The sequence below is a fragment of the Hippoglossus hippoglossus genome, chromosome 19, assembly GCF_009819705.1.
Source record: "Hippoglossus hippoglossus isolate fHipHip1 chromosome 19, fHipHip1.pri, whole genome shotgun sequence".
In the NCBI taxonomy this organism is placed as follows: domain Eukaryota; kingdom Metazoa; phylum Chordata; class Actinopteri; order Pleuronectiformes; family Pleuronectidae; genus Hippoglossus; species Hippoglossus hippoglossus.
In genome coordinates, this window is record NC_047169.1 from 13,507,950 (window position 1) to 13,530,476 (window position 22,527).

The 22,527-nt window shown below is 42.0% G+C and overlaps 1 protein-coding gene across 7 annotated transcripts in view; it reads left to right on the forward strand.

The window, feature by feature from the left end:
* Window positions 1-22,527, forward strand: part of mprip (myosin phosphatase Rho interacting protein) — a 40,939-nt gene that overhangs the window by 15,825 nt on the left and 2,587 nt on the right. Inside the window, exons 6-24 of one of the 7 annotated variants that reach the window (XR_004612095.1) lie at window positions 105-276; window positions 458-902; window positions 3,997-4,123; window positions 5,225-5,341; window positions 7,648-7,704; window positions 8,189-8,257; window positions 8,864-8,953; window positions 9,201-9,310; window positions 9,680-10,244; window positions 10,554-10,691; window positions 12,648-15,239; window positions 18,301-18,448; window positions 18,587-18,704; window positions 19,174-19,333; window positions 19,513-19,626; window positions 19,818-19,904; window positions 20,014-20,176; window positions 21,874-21,959; window positions 22,286-22,360. Coding sequence is in view for 6 of the 7 variants with exons in the window: in XM_034569882.1 (XP_034425773.1) it covers window positions 105-276; window positions 458-902; window positions 3,997-4,123; window positions 5,225-5,341; window positions 7,648-7,704; window positions 8,189-8,257; window positions 8,864-8,953; window positions 9,201-9,310; window positions 9,680-10,244; window positions 10,554-10,691; window positions 12,648-15,239; window positions 18,301-18,448; window positions 18,587-18,704; window positions 19,174-19,333; window positions 19,513-19,626; window positions 19,818-19,904; window positions 20,014-20,176; window positions 21,874-21,959 (5,358 nt within the window). In the remaining variant the exon portion in view is untranslated. The remainder of the gene's footprint in view (window positions 1-104; window positions 277-457; window positions 903-3,996; window positions 4,124-5,224; window positions 5,342-7,647; window positions 7,705-8,188; window positions 8,258-8,863; window positions 8,954-9,200; window positions 9,311-9,679; window positions 10,245-10,553; window positions 10,692-12,647; window positions 15,240-18,300; window positions 18,449-18,586; window positions 18,705-19,173; window positions 19,334-19,512; window positions 19,627-19,817; window positions 19,905-20,013; window positions 20,177-21,873; window positions 21,960-22,285; window positions 22,361-22,527) is intronic. The other 6 variants (XM_034569883.1, XM_034569882.1, XM_034569884.1 and 3 more) reach the window with 6 other exon arrangements.

A 22,527-nucleotide genomic window follows, 5' to 3' on the forward strand; every position in this document is an offset into this window, starting at 1 on the left:
CGTGTCATAGCTTGATAACACACACCCTCATTTATTGTTCCTTTTACATTACTTTTATATTATTTTTAATTCTATATACTGTACTTTTATATGCTCATCACCAGGAGCCAGGTCCAGCCAAGGTAGCAGTGACTGGCTCTGGTATCCCTGAGGCAGAGAAGGTTCCAGACTCCAGCTCCATAATCTGGCAGGAGGAGCTGAACCAGAGGGAGGCTGAGGGAGCTATAGTCTGGGCCCCTGCTGACGTGCCCCCAGGATCACCACTGCCCTCCACAGGTAAGGAGGAAAAACAGCTTTTTACAGAGGAACCCCGTTATAGTGTTTATAAAGTGTTTGAACTGAACAGACATTGTAAATGTTCTGTAAGTAACAGACACAAATCTGCTAACGTGAGGATATTAACAGAGAGAACAGTACAAATTGTTAAGACGTTCTGTGACACTCTGTTCTTGTCAAGGTGAATGTGTGTCTGTGGGCCATGGCTCAGATGCAGGCTCAGTCAATGGCGACGAGGTGGACCGGGGAAGCCTGCCAATGCACAGCTCTGTGCCGCAGCCACCCAGCGACCTTCTCTCCCCCACTGGCTCCTGCTCCAGCCTGGGAGGAGTCCCCCGCTGCCTCTCCCCAGCCCCCAGCGACCCCTTTCCCTCTGGCAGCTCCCTGCTCTCCAATGGCTCGCACATCAGCGGCTCGGTCAGCTCTTTGGACTCGGATGCCAGCGGCAGCACAGTGACCAGCACAGACAGTCACCCGACCTCCCAGAGGGGCAGCCACCCCTTCAGCCACCACGACACGCCGCGGTCCAGACGGCTGGAGGCTGAGGCCAGAAAGGCAGAGAAGAGGAGTCGGTATAGGAGCCCTGACAGGCAGGAGAGGGAGGCCGTCCTCAGCCCCGAGAGGAGGTCAGCATCTGTTTTTTTATTCATCCATAATGGTGTCCCTAAATGTCCCTTTTTATAGTCTCACTCATACCTGACTTCAACTCAGTGGTTCCCAACTTTTTAACTTATCCCATAACACCTAAAGCGCCAAATACAAACACACTGTCAAAAACCTATTCATTGTTTAGAAACAAACACCTAATACCAGAGGATTTTCTGAGGAGCTGACAGAATTACCTGTGTTTCCACTTTCAGCCTCTGAAGCAGATAGCGATGTGAAATTAAAAAAACATTTGATGGCTTTACCATTTGGCTTCCATTGCATGTCTCTAAAGTCTATGAACATTTAAAAAAAAAAAAAAAACTGGCAAACTCAGAAGAAGCCAAGATATCATGATTTTGAATTAAAGACAACTGATCTAATATTTAGAGCCACCCCAAATAGATTTTTGGGGCATTCCCAATACTGATGATAGGCAGTAAAACATTTCTGATACTGATTTTCTTTTTTTTTTTTTTTTTTTAACCGAAAGAGGCCTGAATGACATAAGAACACACATAGACATGTAGGTGAGACTATAGAGGAAGTGATATAGTTAGTCTGATAACACCTCGCTCTCCTCACTGACAAGTGAACAGTTGAATCAGTCTGTTATTTAACCTGATGAACCAGCTTAGTAGACTGCCTTCTTCGAATCTCAGCTCTGTGCTACACACACACCGTGCTCTGGAAATACTTGTGCCTCAGGCTTATCCTTTTAAAGGCATGTATACACACACGCAGACACACACATGCACAGAGTCTAGTGACGCACAACGCTTTTGATGTGCACTCCCACAACTGTGGTTTTAATGGAAGAGAGGGAAATGCTGTATTTGGTGAAATTAAGACGTATGGAGATTTGTCATGTGCTCAGAATAACCCACTTATGTGCGAGTCTCTGAGAAAATCTGGTTCTGAATAATCACTCCTCCCCTGCACAGTTCTTTTATTTATCCCCCCCCGCCCTGGCGACATCTGTGGCAGAAGACATTATGAATGATTTCATTCTCATGAACATACATCCCCTTCTTGTGAACACCGTATCTCAGGAACGTCTCAAGAAAATGTCTTCAAATTTGGACTCCAGTATGACCTGATAAGATTGGTGGTCAAAGGTGACCACAAAATATGTTCTTGGCCATGACTCCATAATTAATACACCAAGTTTGACAAATTTGCCTATAATGATTAAGTGATGAGGCCAAAGGTCAGCCCCACTCTGACATCATGATGTAACCTCTCCGGCCATTGTTCAACACCATATGTAAGGAACAGAAGGGGAAATTGTGACCATTTTCCAAGAAACTTGATTGGTTGGTGGAGGCATCAAACCGTGAGGTGCCCATGTTAGTATCAGCACTCTCACAATCTTTCCATTCAGTAATCTGCCTCTTGACCCCTGTGCTGTTCATGGAGAGGTCACAGGTCTCCCACACAAACCAGAGGCAGCAACATTTCAAACAGACCAGTCGGGTTGAGGTGGGGGCATCTTTTTCCTCCTGGCCTGCTTCCTGCTCCATTCAGTTGCTCCATCCATACCAGGCATGAAAGGAAAGGGAGGAGTGCCCACATACTAACTCTTAAGCACATTACTCAAGTGGACCACTTGAGCCAGTCTGGGGTTTGAGCAGACGTGCCTCGGACTTAAGCTCCTTCTAAGACACGAACCGTGCCACATAAATGTGATGGCAGTTTCACATCAGCCTCCTGAATAAGTGCTGGAGTCCCTTTTATGTAAATGTCAGGACAGTAGACACACTGCTGGAAGGTCATATTTCTACAATCTTGCCTTTTATTTAATTCCATCTGTTTTATTTTTATTCTTACATTTTTATTTATTTTAAATTTGTTCCTAAGTCTTTGTTTTATTGCTAACACGTTCTTATTGATCTCTTATTTCATGTCTTTTGATTTTATTGTAAAGCATTTTGAGCTGCATTTTATGTATGAAAGGTGCTGTATAAATAAATATATTATTATTATTAGCCAGGAATCGGGATTGACAAATATTATTAAGTTTGATTGAAATCAGGACAGTTTAACCTTCTCACATCAGATTTTTGATTGTAACAAATTTACATAAGCTTTCCTGGAATAAGGCCTGGAACACATTAAGATCATATGGTGGATGTTTGGCCTCACGCTGTCCTTATCCTCATCCCCTCTCCCTCATTCCCTTTTAAGGACAGCAGCTTTGGCTGGAGAGTCCCCAAATAAGGGCAGAATTTAGACAAAAGAGTAATATAATTTCCCACTCACTCTCGCCCTCTTTCTCCCTCTAATGCAGATTCCTCCCTCACTTAACAAAGATCCTGTGTGGGAGTGTGTCAGAGTTGGTAGCGTACTGTGTGACAGTTTGAGGAAGGTTGCAGATGAACACCAGGGAGCGTAGGCTGTTACCTCTTTCCCTCAGTTCTCCAGATGCAGTTTTTCACAAATGACCTAATGTAGGATAGCTCTTTGAGTTTCAGCTTTATGACCAGGTGGCTGTACTCCTTAGCCTCCTTAAGTCTCGTGGATCTTCACCTTGACTTGTTAGGCATTTATCTGGCTCAGTTAGCAAAGCCGTGTTAGTCGAAGCTTTGATTCCTCCATGGTGACCTGCCTGAAATGTATTCCTAGATTACAGCTAACATTGTCGTGCTGTTTGCTATTTATACAGTAGCATTGACAAAGTCTTTACAATGACTAAATATATATTGTCTTTCAGTGGCATGGGTGTGTTTGCACTGAGCTAGGCTGCAGGCAACCATAGAATGGCTACAAGCTGCTTCAAAATAAAAGTATCCCATTGGTTTGCCAGTGGAACTCTTTTTTTAAGTAATGTGAAAAAGTTATAAAGCTAGAAAAAAGAGATAGAGAGCTTTTGGTAATCAGGCCCGGCATGGATGTACAGTAAACAAAAACATGACATCTCCACAGTGTAATTTAATGTTTCGTCCTGTCTCTGCCTGCTGTGCCACCCCTCATCTGAACACTCTTTGTTGTGAGCAGAGAATCACCTGCTTGGAAAAAAATGATTTTAATCAATGTTGCCTAACTGTTTTTGTCTGCATGTGTTTTGGTTTGCAGTCGCTCTGGCGTTATTGAGAAGCTGGAGGCCTTGGAGCTGGAGAATCAAGAGAAAATGGAGGTGGAAGAGTTGGGGAGGACCGGAGAGAGACAGGGCCGAAGTGAGCACAGGCGCTTCTACAGAGAGGTAACGTGTGCGTGCGTGTGTGTGTGTGTGCACTTGGACATTGAAGCCAGCAATGCCAAATTGCGGAGTGGTTTACAATAGATACAGCGAGACTTGTAAACTGTCTTTTTTAAACAACATCACATGATGCAGATGTGAACTCAGCTCTGGACCCGCCAGCCTGGCTTCTGCCTTTTTTTTTTTTATTCTTCTGTCCCAGCACCTCCCCCCACTCCTCCTCCATCTTTTCCCTTCACCCTCTTCCCTCAAACTCTCCCTCTCGCTGTCCTGTCTTTGTTTTGTTTGTAGGTCAGAGGTCAGCCGCGTGTGCTGTATTCATTTCCAGTTTCCATTCTGTGGTGGGATTCCCCTGGCGATTATGCTTCCCTTTCCCACCCTGGACCTCAGTGCGCAGATAAAATGACTTTCGAAACACAGAGACCAAAACAACACTGATGCGCTCAGTCACAGTCACTGTTAAACATGTGGGCTGTTTTGTCTTGGCCCTATATCTGTCAGTCTTGTGAAAATATCACATACGTGTACAGTTTAAGATGCCAAGACTGCTTGTGTGCGTCATTCCACACACACACACACACACACACACACACACACACACACACACACACACACACACACACACACACACACACACACACACACACACACACACACACACACACACACACACTGAGATGTTTGGAAGTAATGATGAAGACACTCAAAACTGGTTGCTTATCAGGTCTTTACGGTCTTGACGTCACCCTCACTGATTACACTGCCTTGTGCATTTCCAGTCTATGTGAGTGGTCACGTGATATACGTTTTCAGGCATGTTAGTTTGGACACAGATCAAAACCCATATGGAGCCAATACGCTTGTGTGGGCAGAGAGTTTTAGTTTGAAAATGCCATTTTTCATTTTTCAATGTAGTATGGATGTAGCTTACAGGTGATTTGTGATATTTGTCTTTCAAATGTTGACTCTTGCTTTATTAACATGCGTTTGTGTTACATGTCCATGTTGCTTTTTTATCTTCTATATCATCATTTATATTTTCCTGTTTTTCATGATGAATTAATTCACCTCTGTCTGTAAAATCAACATAGAAAAACTTAACGGTGTGTTCCGCAGGGGCAGAGGCATGATGTTGGACAGGGTCGCGACTTCCCCTCCACCCTGCCCCCTCTGAGGAGAGCCAAGTCCCTGGACCGAAGGACCACTGAGTCAGTCATGACTGTAAGTGTTTCATCTCATCTCTTTTGTAAAACGCCATCCTCTCAAGGTACAACCCTGGCAAGTTGTGACGCATGAAAACATGCGTCATCCAAATATTATTGTAGAGTAAATGACGAGTTATTGAGACCAGGGAGTTTGTGTTAAGTAGAAGAGGGTGAAACGCATCTTGTTTATAAATGAAAGGAATCGTGGAAGCTGCTTTAGGCAAGTTACTACTTTTCATTCATAAAGAAGTAATCTGATAAGGTGTTATAGAAAACGCAGAATCAGCCATCGATGTTTACAGAAGTGTGTGTGTGTGTGTGTGTGTGTGTGTGTGTGTGTGTGTGTGTGTGTGTGTGTGTGTGTGTGTGTGTGTGTGTGTGTGTGTGTGTGTGTGTGTGTGTGTGTGTGTGTGTGTGAGACACACATTAGGTTTAGACATTTGTGTCAGTAAGCAGTTGCCCACTTGTGTAAGGGTTAGGGTTAGTTACTACACATGTGTCACTATCAGAGAGACAAATAATTTTATCAACAAAATGTTATCAATAAATTGCTTGTCAGACTCACTAACAGTTATTAAGTAAATAACCAGACTGTAAAACATGCCATTGATAATTTCTACTGGAAAAAATATACAAAAAATCCATGTTTAATTAACTGATCATTTCTCTCACAGTGAAGGGAAGCGTCTTAATCTGCACAACTAGCTGCTTGATTCTTCCCAGAATGCTCCTGAATATCCTGTCGATGTGCTACTGACAAACTATTGCACTTTTGGAGGGGCTTTAGTGATAGAGACTGGTCCTTAGAGCTCAGGCGCGGGGAATTCAGTCAGCAGACGACGAGGTTTAAGTTTGGATTTTGTACTGATTGTGTTTGACATTAACTAACGCACAATTGGCGAATTTTCCCTCAGAAGGCCGGTGTGTTTCAGTGAGTCTGTACTCTTCTAGACAAAGCCTCTCCTGTTCCCGCTAAGCTGTAGGATCCAGGGTCAGCTTCAGTGCCAGATCTTCAGCTGAGCGGAGCGAAGTCGCTGGGTTGTTGTTGGGGCTGGGAAGCTGGAATCAGTTAGGTAACAGCGTTAGGAGAATTAAACATTGAGAAAGGTCTGTGTGGACATTCTCCGACAGTGTGCCACTGGGTTTACGTGGCAGCTTTTGAAAACAGCTTTTCCCAGAGTTTGATGGGGGGGTAAGTGATGGTGGAAGTGGAGAAATATGATACACACATAATATTGCAGTATTTTGAGATGCAGTCAGTCAATAAACAAGATGTCCTTTTTAACCCAACCAGTTATTTTTGTGATTTTAAACCTCCAGCCTTGACCTTTGACCTTCTCCAGTAGGTTGAGACAAAGAAAATGAGCATTTATCCAAACTCACGACTGTTCTCCTATTTCACATTGTGTGAAAACACCTGACATCAGTGTGTAGTTAAGTTGTTGTGTGTAGTAAGCTGCCTTTTTCCCTGATGATTCTTTGGCCTTGATGTGGCGGTGCGAAGGTGTGGGTGTTGTAGGCCAAACCTCCATGCTGCAGGGGGCAGTGCAGCCCCCTCCTCTCCCTCTCCTCTCCAGGTTATACACCTTATTCTGCTCCCCTTGTGTGCAGATTGTGCCCACTGCGTGCACCCATTTTTGTGCCATGTGTGAATGTCACAACTTACCACTGCTTCCTCAGGCCATTTTTCACATTTATGAGTGTCGGGTCACGGTCACACATATGCGAATGCAGGTAAATGTCGTGGGTCAAAGTTCAACAAAGTCTAACCCCACGCAAAGCCACGCTGGATTTGCTTTGACACAGGAAGCGAATGTTTTTCTCGCACCCTCACTCAGATTGGAAGTGAGCAGCAGGCCGTAGGTTCGCTGTTCTCACATGTGTGACTGTGCCTTTAGTGTTTCTCCCACTGTGTGGAATAACAGCAGACTACAACAGTGATTGAGCAGCAGCAAAGTCTGGCAGAAGTTGCCCCTGTCCAGTGGTTCACATTTAGACCATCTCTCATCCACAGCTTTTAATTAGTCTCATCCATCGGTCGGGTCAACTTCTACCCCCAGCATGTGTTATTGCTTCTTACAGTCACATCAGTCAGTCATTTATGAATTGTTGTATGGGTGAATTGTTTTAGTCTATGTTATGTTGCTGTATTTTAAGGTAAGTGCTGGTCATCCATTGCAGCACTTTTTAATGAAAAAGTCACATTGTGTGTGTATTTTACTGCCTCTGAGGTCAGTTTGCATGTTGACCGTTTGTACACGTTTCAATTCTGTTCCAGATAAATGTAATTTCAATATTCTCTCTTTCTTTTCTTTTTTTCAGCCGGATTTACTGAACTTCAAGAAAGGTTGGATGGTGAAGCTGGATGAGCAAGGCCAGGTACCATTAAGTACTAATTTCTCAAGTCATAACCTACGATTGTCATTTAACTGGTGACGTAAAATCAGTTTGAGCTTAAAGGAACGTCAGTCTCAAGAGTATATCAAATTTCAAACAACAGACTGACTGACACAGGGCAGTAAACCATATGTCACTGGCATTTATAAAAAAAAACGTTTTGCAGTCAAAAGCAAGTTCAAACAGCATCTGAACTGTCCACCTGCTGAATGTCTGTAGCCTTCTGTGGCCTTTACACATGTGTGGCCAGACTTTGAAGCCGTCTCTTCAATCCACCTAAAAGACGAGGGTGGAGCCTGAAGGCTTTAAAGTAGATCTTCGTATGATATGATTGACATGCAAACTCTGCTGCCACGAAGAGCAGTTTTTATCGACAGACAGGATGTTTAATACGAGATGTCTTCTCTAACATGCTGTCCAGAACTCTGTCTTCAGATTTTCACTTATTTTTCTCTCCACATTGTAGTGGAAGAAATACTGGTTTGTGTTGACGGATCACAGCCTGAGATACTACAAGGATTCAATAGCAGAGGAGGTGAGATTATAAGTTTTAATTTCAGTATCATTGCAAACTCTGCTTAGTTCAGACCTGGTATTTAAATGCATCCTGAGAGATCCGATCACAACTGGTCAGCACTTAGTTCATCTGTTCATACCTGGCATAAAAATTATGAATGTGTCTCCTGTGACCACTTCTAATCAGATCTCACTTCCCAGCTCTTTATGCAAATACACAGTGAGTGCATGTGAGAGAATGAGTGTTGGCACGACTGGAGCTCTGATTTTAAGAATGATTTTACTCATTTAAAAAAAAAAAATTGAAATTGTTATGTAGTGGTTAGTGTGGATGTTGTGTCGGTGGCTGCAAACAAATCAACCTAAGGGCACTAAGAAGGGTAAAATACTTGTGATCTTGGCAGGTCAGAGATGTTAGCTGAGTAGGTGGTCCTTCACATGTGGCCCAGGACGCATTTGCATTCACACAGCTAAAAGAATGTGGTCACACGCGTCCTATGGACACATTTGGTTCAGAACTGAATTTAGAACTAACCACTTGTGATCTGATCATTCAGTTCGTAAGTTAATACCAGGCCTGAATCAATGTTTCATGTTGGGCATGTCTTATCTTTCCTCACCTCAGGCCTCTGACCTGGATGGTGAGATTGACCTGTCCACTTGCTACAATGTAACTGAGTACCAGGCTCAACGCAACTATGGTTTCCAAATACATGTAAGATGCTTTATATGTACTATGAATGTTTGTTTATTCAGGCATTTATATAAGCATTGAATATGATAACCCTGATTTTTCTAATAAAGGAAAAGCTGTTGAAACTTTTTAATTGTTTTTGACTCTGTCCTGACTATGGTAATTTCTGTTGGTACTGTTTGCTGCTTTTTTTTTTTGTTGCATTATAGAGGTGTGTCTTTTGTTATGGTCATTCAATATATAATTCATGGTGCTTTAAAATGTTTAGACGCAGGAGGGAGTGCACACTCTGTCCGCCATGACGGCAGGTATACGCAGGAACTGGATCCAGGCGGTCATGAAGAACGTCAGGCCCTCCACTGCCCCTGACGTGGCGAGGTCAGCACACTCATGTCAACAGTATCACACATTTCAACCATAATGATGATATATGATGCATGAAAATGGTATGTGAAAAAAGATTCTGTATAGCTTTTCTAATACAAAATGGTATCATTCTTTCCATTTAAAGAAGTGACCGTAAGTCTTCCGCATTCTGTGTATAAAGTCATAAACTAATGAGGGCAACATGAAATATTACATTTAGATCCCCTGTTAATAAATGTTGGTGTTAATATACATTAAAGTGACTTTCCCACCTCGGAGTTACAAGCTCGCAATACACAAATCTCAGCTGATTGTGACAGGTCAGGTTTTGGGTCCATCACTTTGAAGCTGAAACTTACCTTTCTTTTCTCTGCATTCCAGCTCGACTGAGGATCATGGCTCCTTCCCTCCTTTGGAAGGTCTGGTTAGACCAGACGTCACTCAGGACTCCCCTTCATCAGAGGCCTCTGTAGAGAGAGAATCCGCTCCGGGCATCACAAAGAGCCGGGCGCGCGAGCGCCGACGAGAAGGCCGCTCGAAGACCTTCGACTGGGCAGAATTCAGACCCATCGCTCAGGCTCTGGCTCAGCAGAGGGCACAAGAGGCTGAGAGCCTCCAGGCAGACTTGGGAGAGCTCGAGCGGAGCCGGAGGAGGGAGGAGAGGCGGAAAAGGTATGAGTCTGTGACCAGCTCATCGACAGAGCCCACATCCCCTAAAGAGGCAGGGAGGACAGACTATGAGAGTGGAGAGGGAGTTGGACAGTTGGATTCATTAGGTCCCACGTCTTTGGAGAGGCAGCAGAGGGTGGAGGAGGTGATAGAACAACACTGGCAACAGGTGGAGAAGACACCCATACGGGACGAGAGAAGGGTGCCCCTGCCCACCACTGCACAGACCAGAGAGACGGCAGAGTTGGAGCAGCTGTTGGAGAATTACAAGCAAGGGGTACATTACCTTTTTTAAGTTCTTCCTATTCTATTGCATCAGTTTCAAATTAAGTGACTAAATAAAAGCAAACTGGAGATCACCTCACCCTAAGTTTTGAGGGCTAAGACATGTCTACCCCCACGAGTATATATAATTTTCATGTTTTGCTACATTTCTGTCCTCGTGGTACAGTGCAGTTGTCTCCTTAAATTGATTTGGTTAATTGGTCATGTAACTTTCCGCTGTAAAATAATAAATCAACATAATTGAATAGCACGTCCTTGAAGAACTTGTTGGCTAATCAAAGGTTGACTCCTGCTTCTGCAGATAGAGGACCTAAAGTTACACTTGCAGAGCTGTCACCAGCAGCTCATCGACTCCAACAATCACAAACAGGTGCTGGAGCAGCAGCTGAGAACAGCTCTGGAGCGAGAGCAGGACATCCGCACAGGTTACATCTCTCCGGTGAGTAACGACTCTGTGTCTCCAGTATGCAGCTGCATTGGATGGGAAGTCCTGGAGCAGATTTCATGTTATATTTACAGTCAAGCTGTATTTTTTCCTTCATTTTGTAACATTCTTTGCATGTTGTATTTTACTATAAGAAAACATCAAACTGACATTGAAACAACAAAGTGGCTACAGATATGTGCCTTTGCATGAGTTCATTGCATGTGAAAAAACATTGAGGTCTTAATACAAAATTGGCTTCTACTAGTTAATCTCCTCGCTTTGTCGTTGGTCTGTTACGATACCTGAACTCATGCCAGCAGTTACTTGAGTATTGCATTGATTATGGACCAGAGAACAGCAGTGTAATGGTTCCTGATTTGACTTTCAGAGGATCGTGTGACTATAAATGGAAAAAATTTGCAAATTAATTATGTTTTAACTCAGCTTTTTAGAAATAATTAGGCTGCAACTTGATGTTAAAAGGAAAAAGAGAAAGTGAATTTGAAATAGGGATGGGTGATGCAAAAATATCAATAATTATCACAATATTAATAATATATTTGCACTATGCAAGCATATTGAGGAGGTATAGGACATTATTGATCAACCTCAGATTTGTAAAAAAGAGTCTAGAACCACAACTTTCACTCAGGAGCAAAAATAACTCTTTAAAATATATTGTGACATCAGGATAATTATCGATATCAACAGAAAATAAAACTTTCATCCTATTATAATTTTTGACCATATCCCCCAGCCCTGATTTGAAAATAAAATGACAAACGTCAAGCTTGAAAACTCTGAATCAGAATCAATTTTATATTTCACTTTTAATGTCTTTTCATGAAATCAGTACAAAAATTGAAATTATGTACATTTTAATGGAAAATAACCATATAAAGTATATAATCACACATCTATTGTCAGTTTTATATTTTACATTTAGTATTATAGGTTTTTAGGTTTATATTTCATTTTTATTGAAAAAAATATTTCAAGTTCTCTATTTTAGATATTTAATATTCTGTTTTTGCTTTCTTACTTATATTAAATTGTAGCCTGATTCATCCTAGCAGTTCACTAAAGTAGTTATTTACTTTCACCTTACATTTTCCTTTAGAGTCATTGTTGCTGCATAATAGTTGTTGAAATGTTTGACTCAACATGTATGAATAATAACCTCTCGGCTTGTTTTCTAATTATTTGCATGGACATCAGATTCCCATCTTCTATTAACTGCTATGAAGATCATCCATGTGTTATTCTGTTAACAAGTATTGTTTGTAGCTGTACAATGACACAAAGGTATGATGTTGAATACATTGTTGTGTTTGTGTGTCGACGTATGGATTGGATTTGTTTACAACTGAGTTAAAATTAGACTTTGCTGTGACTATTAGGATACAGTGTGTGCATTGTTTTGTGTTGCCTCTTGTAGACATAACATTCAGGTGACTTGCAATGAATTAAAAAGAACACTTGAAAATATATAAGATATCTATATTAGACTTGCGTTGAATAATACGATTCACTATCTCCATTCAGAAAAGAATTGCTCTGGTACAAAACATGAGCTTGGACCAGAAAACATCAGAAATGTGTGTAGGACCTGGTATTCCTTCCATTCTTGAGTAAACCTTCCAGCTGAAACTAATATTGCATTACTTACCACTTTAAGTAACTTTTAACCATTTAATGTGCATGCTCTGTTATGATTAACTAACCCCAGCCATTAAATCTCTTTCCTTTACTTTTTATTTCCACATTCAAACTCAGGGGATTTTGAATTTCCTTTGAATCGCTGTTCATGTATCATAATTTGGGATCATCATGTGGGAATGCAAATTGTAATATCACTGTTTAATAGAAATTCGAGAGAAATGATTGATAGATAACGCTGAAAATGATTAGCAAGCTTTATGTCTCCCCTGCTTTGTGTTAACCAACTGTCTGGTCCCCTTTTCCAAGCTGGAGCACCCTTTGGGTCTGGAGGCTGATGTGACGCCCCAGACGAAGAGGCCCGAACTGGTTAGTTCTCAAGCACAGAGTTTAACAAAGAAGTATCAGGAGACCAAAGAGCTCCTGAAGCTGCAAGAACTGAAAAAGCGCAATATGCAGGCACAGCTTGGCCTCTCGCTTTCTCAACTCCCCATCAAGGAACCTTACCTTTCTGATCCATCGATTCTGGAAAGCCCTCCCCCTGAAACTGTTCAAAAACCTGTTAGCATCTTGCTCCAGGACAGCTCAGAGGCAATTCAGGACCTAGAAGACTTGATAAGTGGTAAAACGCTTACTCTAACAGAGCTGGGGAAAGTGATGAAATCCTATACTTATAATCAAGCCACAACAGAGACACATCAACTTCAGAAGCTCTTGGAGACATGGAAGTACCAGCAGGAGATAGACAATGAAACGATAAAAAACAGTTTAGCCAAGGCAGGTGAAATCATCCGTGAATATGAAGCCCGTCTTCTTACCATGGAGGATTTGGTGGGGAAAGTTCAGAAGCAAGAATTGGAACGTCTACAAAACCCCTACGGCCCCCTATCAACAATTGAAAACCATTCAGAGACAAATGAGATGACAGTCGGAATGCTCTCTCAGAGGGTCGAACTTTTAACAAATGAAAATGGAGCTTTGAAACAACGCTGTCAGGAAATAGTAAACCAACTGACTGAGGCCGACAGAGAAATAGACAGACTGAAAGCTGAGCTGATCAGCCAGCAGGGCGGCAAACAGCATCATCTAGTAATGGAAGAGTTGAAAAGACTAAAGGCTGAACTGGCTGAAAACCAAGCTAACGCCATAGACAGGGAGTATTATGAGAGGGAGCTGAATGAGAAATCCTTGAGGCTGCATGAAGCTCTTGTCACGTTGGAGGAGCTTGGCAACACCCTTAAAGACACAGAGAAGAAGCTGCAGTTGAAAGATGCCACATTGAAAGGTCTGGGCTTCCCGACAGATTATGAGGACGAGGAGTTACAGCCAGAGAAAGAGCAACTCAACGAGCTACTGGAAGCCTCACAAACAAAGCTATTTGAAACGGAGGCAAACCTGCAGTCTACAGAGCAGCGCTGTATTGAACTGGACGCTAGGAACAGTGAACTGATGGCACTAAACCAGGAATATCAGAAAGTCAGTGGAGAGAAACTAGAAGAAGCAGAAAATGAAATAAGAATGCTAAAAGAGAAGTTAGGAATTGAGAAAGGAAGAGCTGAAATGACCGTTGGCAAGTGTGTTGCAGCAGGAAAAAAGCAGGTCGATGATAAAGAACTTATAAAGCAAGTAGTAGAAGAGGTGGAGATGAGATCTGAGGCAATTAATCAAGTTGTAGAGATGTTAGGAAAGGTAGATGTTAATGTAGAGAGAATGCTTAGTGATTTAAAAAGCACTTTATTTGGTTCTTTGAAAGAAGAGCCATTCCATGTGAGCCCAAAAGATGTGAGGTTGGTAGTGGAGGGAGAGTTCTGGAGTCAGCTGTTGGGCACCTCTGAAATACATCCAGAGGAAACTCATTGCAGCAGTGGGAGAAGTGTGGCCGAACAGATGATGGCACAGAAGAGGCTGATGATCTTGACGAGAGGGATTTGTTCACAAGCGAATGTTTACAGTGAAGTGGTGACTATGCCAGATTTTGCATCCATGTACAGTTGGCTTGACAATGAAAAGAATGCTATGATTCTCAAAGAGTTAACTGAGACATTGGAGGCAAAGTCAAATAGTTTGAAGCAGCTTGCGTCGAAGGTAAAGCTTGATGAAGATGACATGCTCCTGTCCATGGCTCAATCAAGCTTTGGTTGTGAGCAGAAACAGCCCTGTGACTATTTGCTTGAAGCTTTCAAAGAAGCCTGCACGTCTTATGTGATCATTAGGTTGAACATCCAGCATGACAAAGAGCTAAAGCATAAACAGACAGAAGTTCAAGCTTGTGGCTTGGACTGTCCTAATTGTCCCAAATTAAGAGAAGTTGTCAGTGATCTCCAGTCCAAACTAACCGATCTCCAGGGTCGGCTATCTGAGGCATGTCTAAAAACCACTACAGGGCCCCAAACTTTGATTCAGATTGAAGGAGAGCCCATTGATTCATTGGATAAAACCATTGAGTTACAAGACATGATAGCAAGACATAGAAAGGAGCTTCAAGAAGTCAAAGATGGCTATGAGGAGGAAGCTGAAAAGATGAGGCAGGAAATAGCTACGGCAAGCGAAACACTGCATCTCCGGTCAGAGGAAAACGTGAAAGAGATTGACTCATTGACTGGCTGCATGGAGAACCTCAAGAAGAAGCACGAATTAGAAAGGTCGAACCTAACGGAGAGGTTTGATGGGGAGATGGAAGAGCTGAGGAGCATGATGAGTCCAGTCAACCCAGAGAGGACCTCAACAGATGGGTGTACTGCCTCAGATCCCGCTTCGGCCCAAACTTCAACCCTGAAGCAGCGCATTCAAGAGCTGGTGACCCAAGTTTCAGTCATGACGGAAGAGATGAAGCGGCGCAAAGAGCAGGGCGACGCTACAACTCAACGGCTGAAATACGAGAAAGACCTGGAAAACCTGAAGGTGGAAGCGCTCGTTGTCCTTGCCGTCCTCCATATGTGATGCCTTGTGTCCCTTTGTGGCATTCCCAGATCCCTCTTCCTCCCCCCCGTCCCCTACTCCCCTTTCCTAACCTTCCTAACACTGTCGCTCTTGTTCCGTAAACCACTTTTTCCCTGTCTTGCATGAAAACTAACCTCCTTTAAGTTTATGTGATCATTGATGCTGCAGTAGTTGTGTACCGAGGAACCCATTTTGTTGAAGCTTCATCGCCATCACTCGCTGAATTTGAAGTAACTGATAAATTATATGATGTATGAAAACAATTCAACAAACACGTTTGTTTTATTTGATTATTTAAGGCTACCATGTCAGCCTCGTCTGCTCAGAAATGAGTTCCTCAGTTAGTCTGCTTATTAATCTAACCCTTTGATTCAGCTATGCCTTGTTATCGTGTTAAAGGCAAAGAGTTGACCCTCAAGTTCTTTTTAAATATTTAGAATGAAAATCACCAGATATCATTTTGGCTGTAAGATTCATTTGTGTGGGTCTTATCTCTTTTCCTTTGGCTGTTGTTTACTAACAAATTAAATGAAATCCCCCTTTTCTCCCAATAACCGTCGATGGCGTAACATTTCAATTCCTTGACGAAGTGATCTTAACTCAATTTGTTAGCTTTTTCTAGAGCTCCACTGCATCTCAAAGTCTTCGAAAGCAAATAAAGTTGTTGGCTCAGGCTACACCCATTCGAATACCTTTTTGATTTTCAAATGGCGTATAAACTAAAATAAGATTGTTTAGCTTTGCATTAGTAATCCCTTTCTATGCTAGCACACCTTAAAGGGTATAATGTGTGTGCCAGTGTAAACAGGAAGCAGATTATCTTCTCTGCAGTTGCACAGTTACAAAAAACACTACATACAATGATGAAAAGTAAGTTGAGAAAATAATTTCCTCGGACAAACAATGAGGAGGAACCAATCACAAAGCGATTGCGGGTGAATGCATCATCGTTTCTAAAACATCTCCATTTTAGGTGGAACATAGCAGTAGTGATGCCTATTAAAATTAAAATTAAAATTAAAACATATTAGTATGGATATAGTCTCAATTGTGATGATGTCACCCAAGTATGAAACTTTGGTTTCACAATGAGTAGTTTATACAGTCCTTGAGATCTTATCCAATAACTTAATTTTCTGTTCAAAGCAGGAATATGTGGTTGAAAGCTCTAGAAGAAGCTAGCAAGGATACCTTGACTCCGAGTGTTTTATCAAACTACTATTCCGATACCACATCTTTTCTCACTGGTCTTTGGCCCTGCAGGTAGTTTTGGTTTTTGTTGGATTGGTTTGGAGATGAAGGGAATTCTGCCTGTGTTGTCAGAGCATAGAATTATGGTACATCATTTATTTATCAAAGCTCAGCAATAATGCTGTAAGCTATGGATTTTGCATCCTGAACCATAACATTTTGATATATAGTCCATGATAAAAAAAGAAGAAGAAAAAAACTGTTCTCAGTGATGTCTGAAACCTTCAACAGCAACACACCATTCCACAAATGGAAAATTTGAATGGTCTGTGTACAACAAATGAAACGTTTACATGGCAGGTTTCTCAAATCCTATTAACATCTAACTGAAACTATCTGCATGGCTGGACACAACAAAGGTTACAGGATATGGGGAAATATTTGATCTTTTAGGATTTGGTCAGATCTTAAATTTAATAGTCTGTCTGTTTCTGACTTTCTTGAGTGTTTTCATGGGATTTGATGTAAGAAATACAAAATATTCTAACTTTTTTAAATCTGGCAGTTTGATAAGTTGATAGGAGGTTGTATACAGGGATAGAACAACTTTCTGAGGGAAAGACTGAATACCTAATGTTTCTACCTGTAGTATGTGAGATACCTTAGTATTTTTATGCTTATTCTGTACTATTTCACCTTAACTTCAGTAATGGGGAAGTGTTGGCAATTCTGGTTTTATATTTTATTCATTGTGGTCTTAAATCTAACTTTTTAAACCAGCAGAAACCCTGTTAAAATCTAACAAATATTGTAGAAACAATAATAATAATAATAGATGCAAAGCAACTGAGGCTAACTGTCAGTTTTCAGTTTGCTATGATGAACCACATGGGTGACGTTCTGACTTACTTTTGAAAAGTAAGGTTTACTTGTGTTGATGTATTTAAAAGTGTGTTGGATGTTGAGATAATCAGACAGTGGGTATATGTCCCTGCCATGACTTAGGATATACTGTATTTACACACAGGCATAGCCTGACATGGTTCTAATTAAAGCTGCTGCTTGGTCTGATGTCAGAGCAGGAAGTTTACATTTGCTCTGTGGGGGAGACGTTTCACCGTCTCACAGTAGTTTCCTGGGTCTGAGCTCTCAGGGGGTTTTATCCCTGTGAAAACACACCGGACCTCCATTTCCTCTGTTTGGCTGAGAGAGAGGAGGGGGCACAGCCCTCGACTGAGTCCTCAGATTAGAGGCAGTGAATAGAGAACGGAAGCAGGGTCAGCTTTTGGGTTGGGCTAGAGCAAAGGCCATTGAAATCCCCTCTTGTGGAAAGTTGCACTATAGTTATATTAGCAGTGTAATGTAATATTTCTCTGTCCTATCCTGCACATCGCGTAGAGGTGCTAGTTTGACAAGCTGATCTCAAAAAGGCCAAATAATTAATATTTGCAGACTGAAACGTCTGTTCAACAGTTTGGAAGATGGATGTGATTATGTAATTTCAAGTTTGAATGTTGTGTTGAGAATAGTAAATGGCAGCAGATACTTTTTTACACTCTCCTCTCATTGTCTTTTCATTCCTTTACTGTATTGTGTATCCTGTCCCTCCTCTTAACCCCTTTGTCCTCACACAGGCTCTACTTGCTCGTGGCTAACAGGCTGTGGCTTGCAAGTTATTTGCTGGAGATAAATGGATGATCTGCTCTGGCTTATACTGTAGGACCCAGGTTTTTCTTCTCCTGCCCAGCTCATATGAGTCAGGAGAACCTTTCGGTCCGTGTCCAGATGAGCCCTAAACTTAACAGTTGCACCCTGTTCTCCTGTGTCACAGGCCACCTGTGAGAGGGGCTTCGCTGCCATGGAGGACTCCCATCAGAAGGTTATAGATGAGCTGCAGAGGAAACACCAGAGAGAGCTGGAGAACCTGCATGAGGAGAAAGAGAGGCTGCTGGCAGAGGAGACAGCAGCCACCATCTCGGGTAAACACTGCAGAAAAGTCTCTTTTGACATCTTCGTTGCCAATGCATTTTCATCCTGAGATATTTGTATTCTTTTAGTTTTTATTATATTTTTGCATGTTGCGTTCTAGTTATTAAATATCTTTGTGTCTGTCATAGCAATTGAAGCGATGAAGAACGCCCACCGTTCAGAGCTGGAGAAGGAGCTGGACAGGGCTCGCAAGGCCAACAACAACGCAGAGAACGCAGACATGGACGAGATGGCCAGACAGCACGAGTACGTTTTCTTAACTGCCACATGTACTGTGTAGTCGTACTGTACTTATCAAGGCACTGCAGGATGACTTTCTTCAGACTTTGTCTGAAGAAACCTGAATTCAGCAGTTTGATCTTACAAAGGTGACAAAAAGTCTCCAAATTATTTACCATTAACAAATTTGATCAAATTGTTATTACTATGTTAAAATTGCTTATAATTGGTACAACCTATTGTAAATGACAGAAAAGGCTGATAAGAATAATAAGCATACATTTGTGAATGAATATATTGAATATTGTCATTTGTGTGTTGAACAGTAATTCAAATACACTTTCATTCAGCCAACATTTTTTTTTATTGGACAGCAAAGTCAAATAACATTTCACCAAACCAACCGAACATGTTGCTGCATTTGCTGGCTGCTTTCTCCTGGACTCTCACTGGTTGTGTTTTTTTAATCTCTGTGTGGTTTTGTGTTGTGCTTCAGGGAGGAGCTGTGTTCGTACCATCGAGAGATCGAGGTGCTGTCGGAGCAGTACTCCCAGAAGTGCCTGGAAAACGCCCACTTGGCCCAGGCCCTGGAGGCCGAGAGGCAGGCCCTTAGGCAGTGTCAGAGGGAGAACCAGGAGCTCAACGCACACAACCAGGTGCAGACACACACTGTAACACACGATCATGACGCTCACTGATACACACAACACATTCATCCATCCACTAGCTATACCTCTTATTCGTATTATCACGGGATGCAGGGCTTTTTATGTGATACAGTGAGTATGAAAACACTTCACCTGCTCTAATCTTGTTCTTTTGTGGCCTTTTGTAGGAGCTGAACAACCGTCTGGCAGCAGAGATCACAAAGATGCGCTCCATGACATCTGAGGACGGAGTCGGAGACACGAACACCACGATACAGGGGAAAGAGCTCTATGAGTTAGAAGTAAGGTTCAATAGACAAAACCACTTAACGCAATAAAAATAAAAGGTCATAAAAACACAACTGTACTCAGTCTGAGGCTTTAAAAAGCAGCTCATTCTCCTCAGGCCAATTCTTACAAAATCTTAATCCCAGGAAGTAAGAGTCTATTACTTCTTGTTTTCAACATCATCTTTCATGTTCTTGTTTTCCAGGTGATGCTGAGGGTGAAGGAGTCTGAGGTCCAGTACCTGAAGCAGGAAATCAATTCCTTAAAGGACGAACTCCAATCTGCCCAAAGAGTACGTGTTTTCTTTTTTTTATTAGTTCTGTTTCTGGGACATGGGGAATTCCTGGCTGAGAGTCAACTCGAGTGCCCTTTATCTAAACCGCCAAACAATGTGTTTTCAGGACAAGAAATATGCAACAGATAAGTACAAGGACATCTACACAGAGCTGAGCATCGTCAAGGCCAAAGGGGAGCGGGATCTGGGGCGGCTCAGAGACCAGCTGCAGCTGGCCCACGACGCTCTTGGGGAGCCATCGCTGGAGGAGATGGAGCGAGTGGGATACGGTACAGAGCACAAACTGGTCCTTCACACTGAACCTTTCATACTATTAACATTTTCATACTAGAGGCACATTCAGTTCACACTCTAAACTGCTCATTGAAACTCAGGTTTCAACATTACCATCATCCAATGCCCCCCTGTTCTGCTCCATTAAGCTACATCCATACTACTACATTTTCATTTGAATCAATCATCTACTCTCCTGTGGATACACCTGGCGTCCACACTACTCCAGAGTTTTAGAGAAGTTTGTAAATGCTGCTGGCCATGTTTTATTTGGAAAACTCCAGGGCTGCGTTTAAGCCTGGACCGGGAGAAAGTGAGACGTTTGGAAACGATGACGTAGACACTCACAATCGCTTGCTGGTTGGGTCTTTTCGGTCATGATGTAGCCTTTGCTGATTCGTCAGGTTCCTTGCACATGACCCGGATGTAACCTCAGTCGCCAAGGTTCATTCACACAAATGCCAAAGAAAAAGGGATTTGACTGGAGGCAGCTTCCTGTTGACTGAGTTCACAAGATGTAAACGTGACTAATTCAACTGGGAATCAAAATCAAACATGAAAGCAGTATCTCACTGTGACAGAAATAATGAAGAAATGCATTGACATGAAGTGACCGACTAAAAACAGCTTTCTTGAAGAAACAGTGGTTCATGGCTGTTGACATGAGGCTGTGTAGAGAATATGACGAGTAAGGAGAGCATAATTCAACAGGTGATGATATAAGGCTGCTTCTCCTTCATAAAGACCCTAAGAGAACTTAACCAGCAACCACAAACTGTAAATATGGACATACATAAATTATTCATGCATATAAAATCATAATATTGAGAAAGAAAAAATAGTATAAATGAGATTGATTAACTTTACAGTTTACTGTAAAGTTAATACAACTTTACTGTTCACTTAAGTTGATTTTGCTCTGCAACATATTTAAACTTAAAATGTGTTAAAGTTGCAGTGTAGAATTTAGTGACATAAAGTGGTGAAGTTGCATGTTGCAGCTGAACACCCCTCACCTCCTCCTCCCCTTCTGAAAATGAAAGAGAACTTTAAAAGAGAACTGTGGTAACCTTCAGTTTTCATAAAAACTCAAAGGGTGTTTAGTTTGTCCAGTTTGGGCTACTACAAGAAACATGGCGGCCTCCATAGAGAGGACCCCCCCCCCCCCCCCCCCCCCCCCCGATGTAAATATATAGTATTTCAATATAAAGGGCTCATTCTAGGGTAAATAAAACGATTTGTATAATTTAGATGAAACACACTTGAAAAAAAATTAAATTTCTGTCAATGGATCCCTTTCACCTAAATCTTACACACTGGACCTTTAAGATTATGGTATTGTTAAGCTTTTTTTTCTCTTTTAATCAAATGTATGGACATTTTCTAGATTTCTTAAACACTGATAGCAGTGAGATGAAAACAATTTCCCACACAGAATCAAACTGGGACTGTTGACACTGTAACCTGTAAACCATTTGGCCACCTCCAAACATTATAATTGTTAAGTCAGACACATGGTGAAAGGGTTTCTCTACATGACTCTCTAACATCACCTACGGTTACAAACTAATCCGTTCATACAAGTGGTTGTTGTGTGAGGACCTGTGTGTCAACTAAAATAGCATTCACTACCCCTCGGGACTAGATCCTGTCTCTATTTCCTTATTTTACTCTGTCATGATTTCCCTTCTAGATATCATGAAATCCAAAAGCAACCCCGACATCCTCAAGATGGCAGCTGCTGCAGCCAAGCGCTCAGAACGCACCATGAGATCGAAGGTGGGTTTCTGGTCAAGTGTAATATTGATTAATTAATCCAGGATATCCACAGGACTGTATCACCCATTGTGTCATTTCACAGCAGACAGAGCCATCCTGTTGAGACATTCGAGCTTTCCCACCAAACAAAGGCAGGGAAGCAGCTTTTAGTGACTTGCTGCCATCTTGAGGTCTTTTTGCAAAACTGCATGCAGCGTCACAAGCCCACTGTGTTCCTGCTGGGCTGCATTTTACCTATCCATTTTGTGACTCCATCAAAATACCAGTTTTGGGTTTATGACGCTGAATTAATGTCATGGTAGTCTAACACTCCCTTCTGTCCTCAGTCTGAGAGTCAGGACACTCCCTAGGACAGACAGGGCTGCTGAGGACGTGTAGGCCTCCCTCCCCTTCTCCCTTAGGTAAACCCAACCAGACGCACCCACTGGTGGTTTGAGCACCTCCTCCTGTCCTCCTAAGGTTTTTAATACACTGCTCAAAAAGGTTAACGGAACAAATCATGCTGTATAATTTGTTGAGAACAAAATTACGTAACCACGGTGAATGGAAACCATAATCATTAACCCAT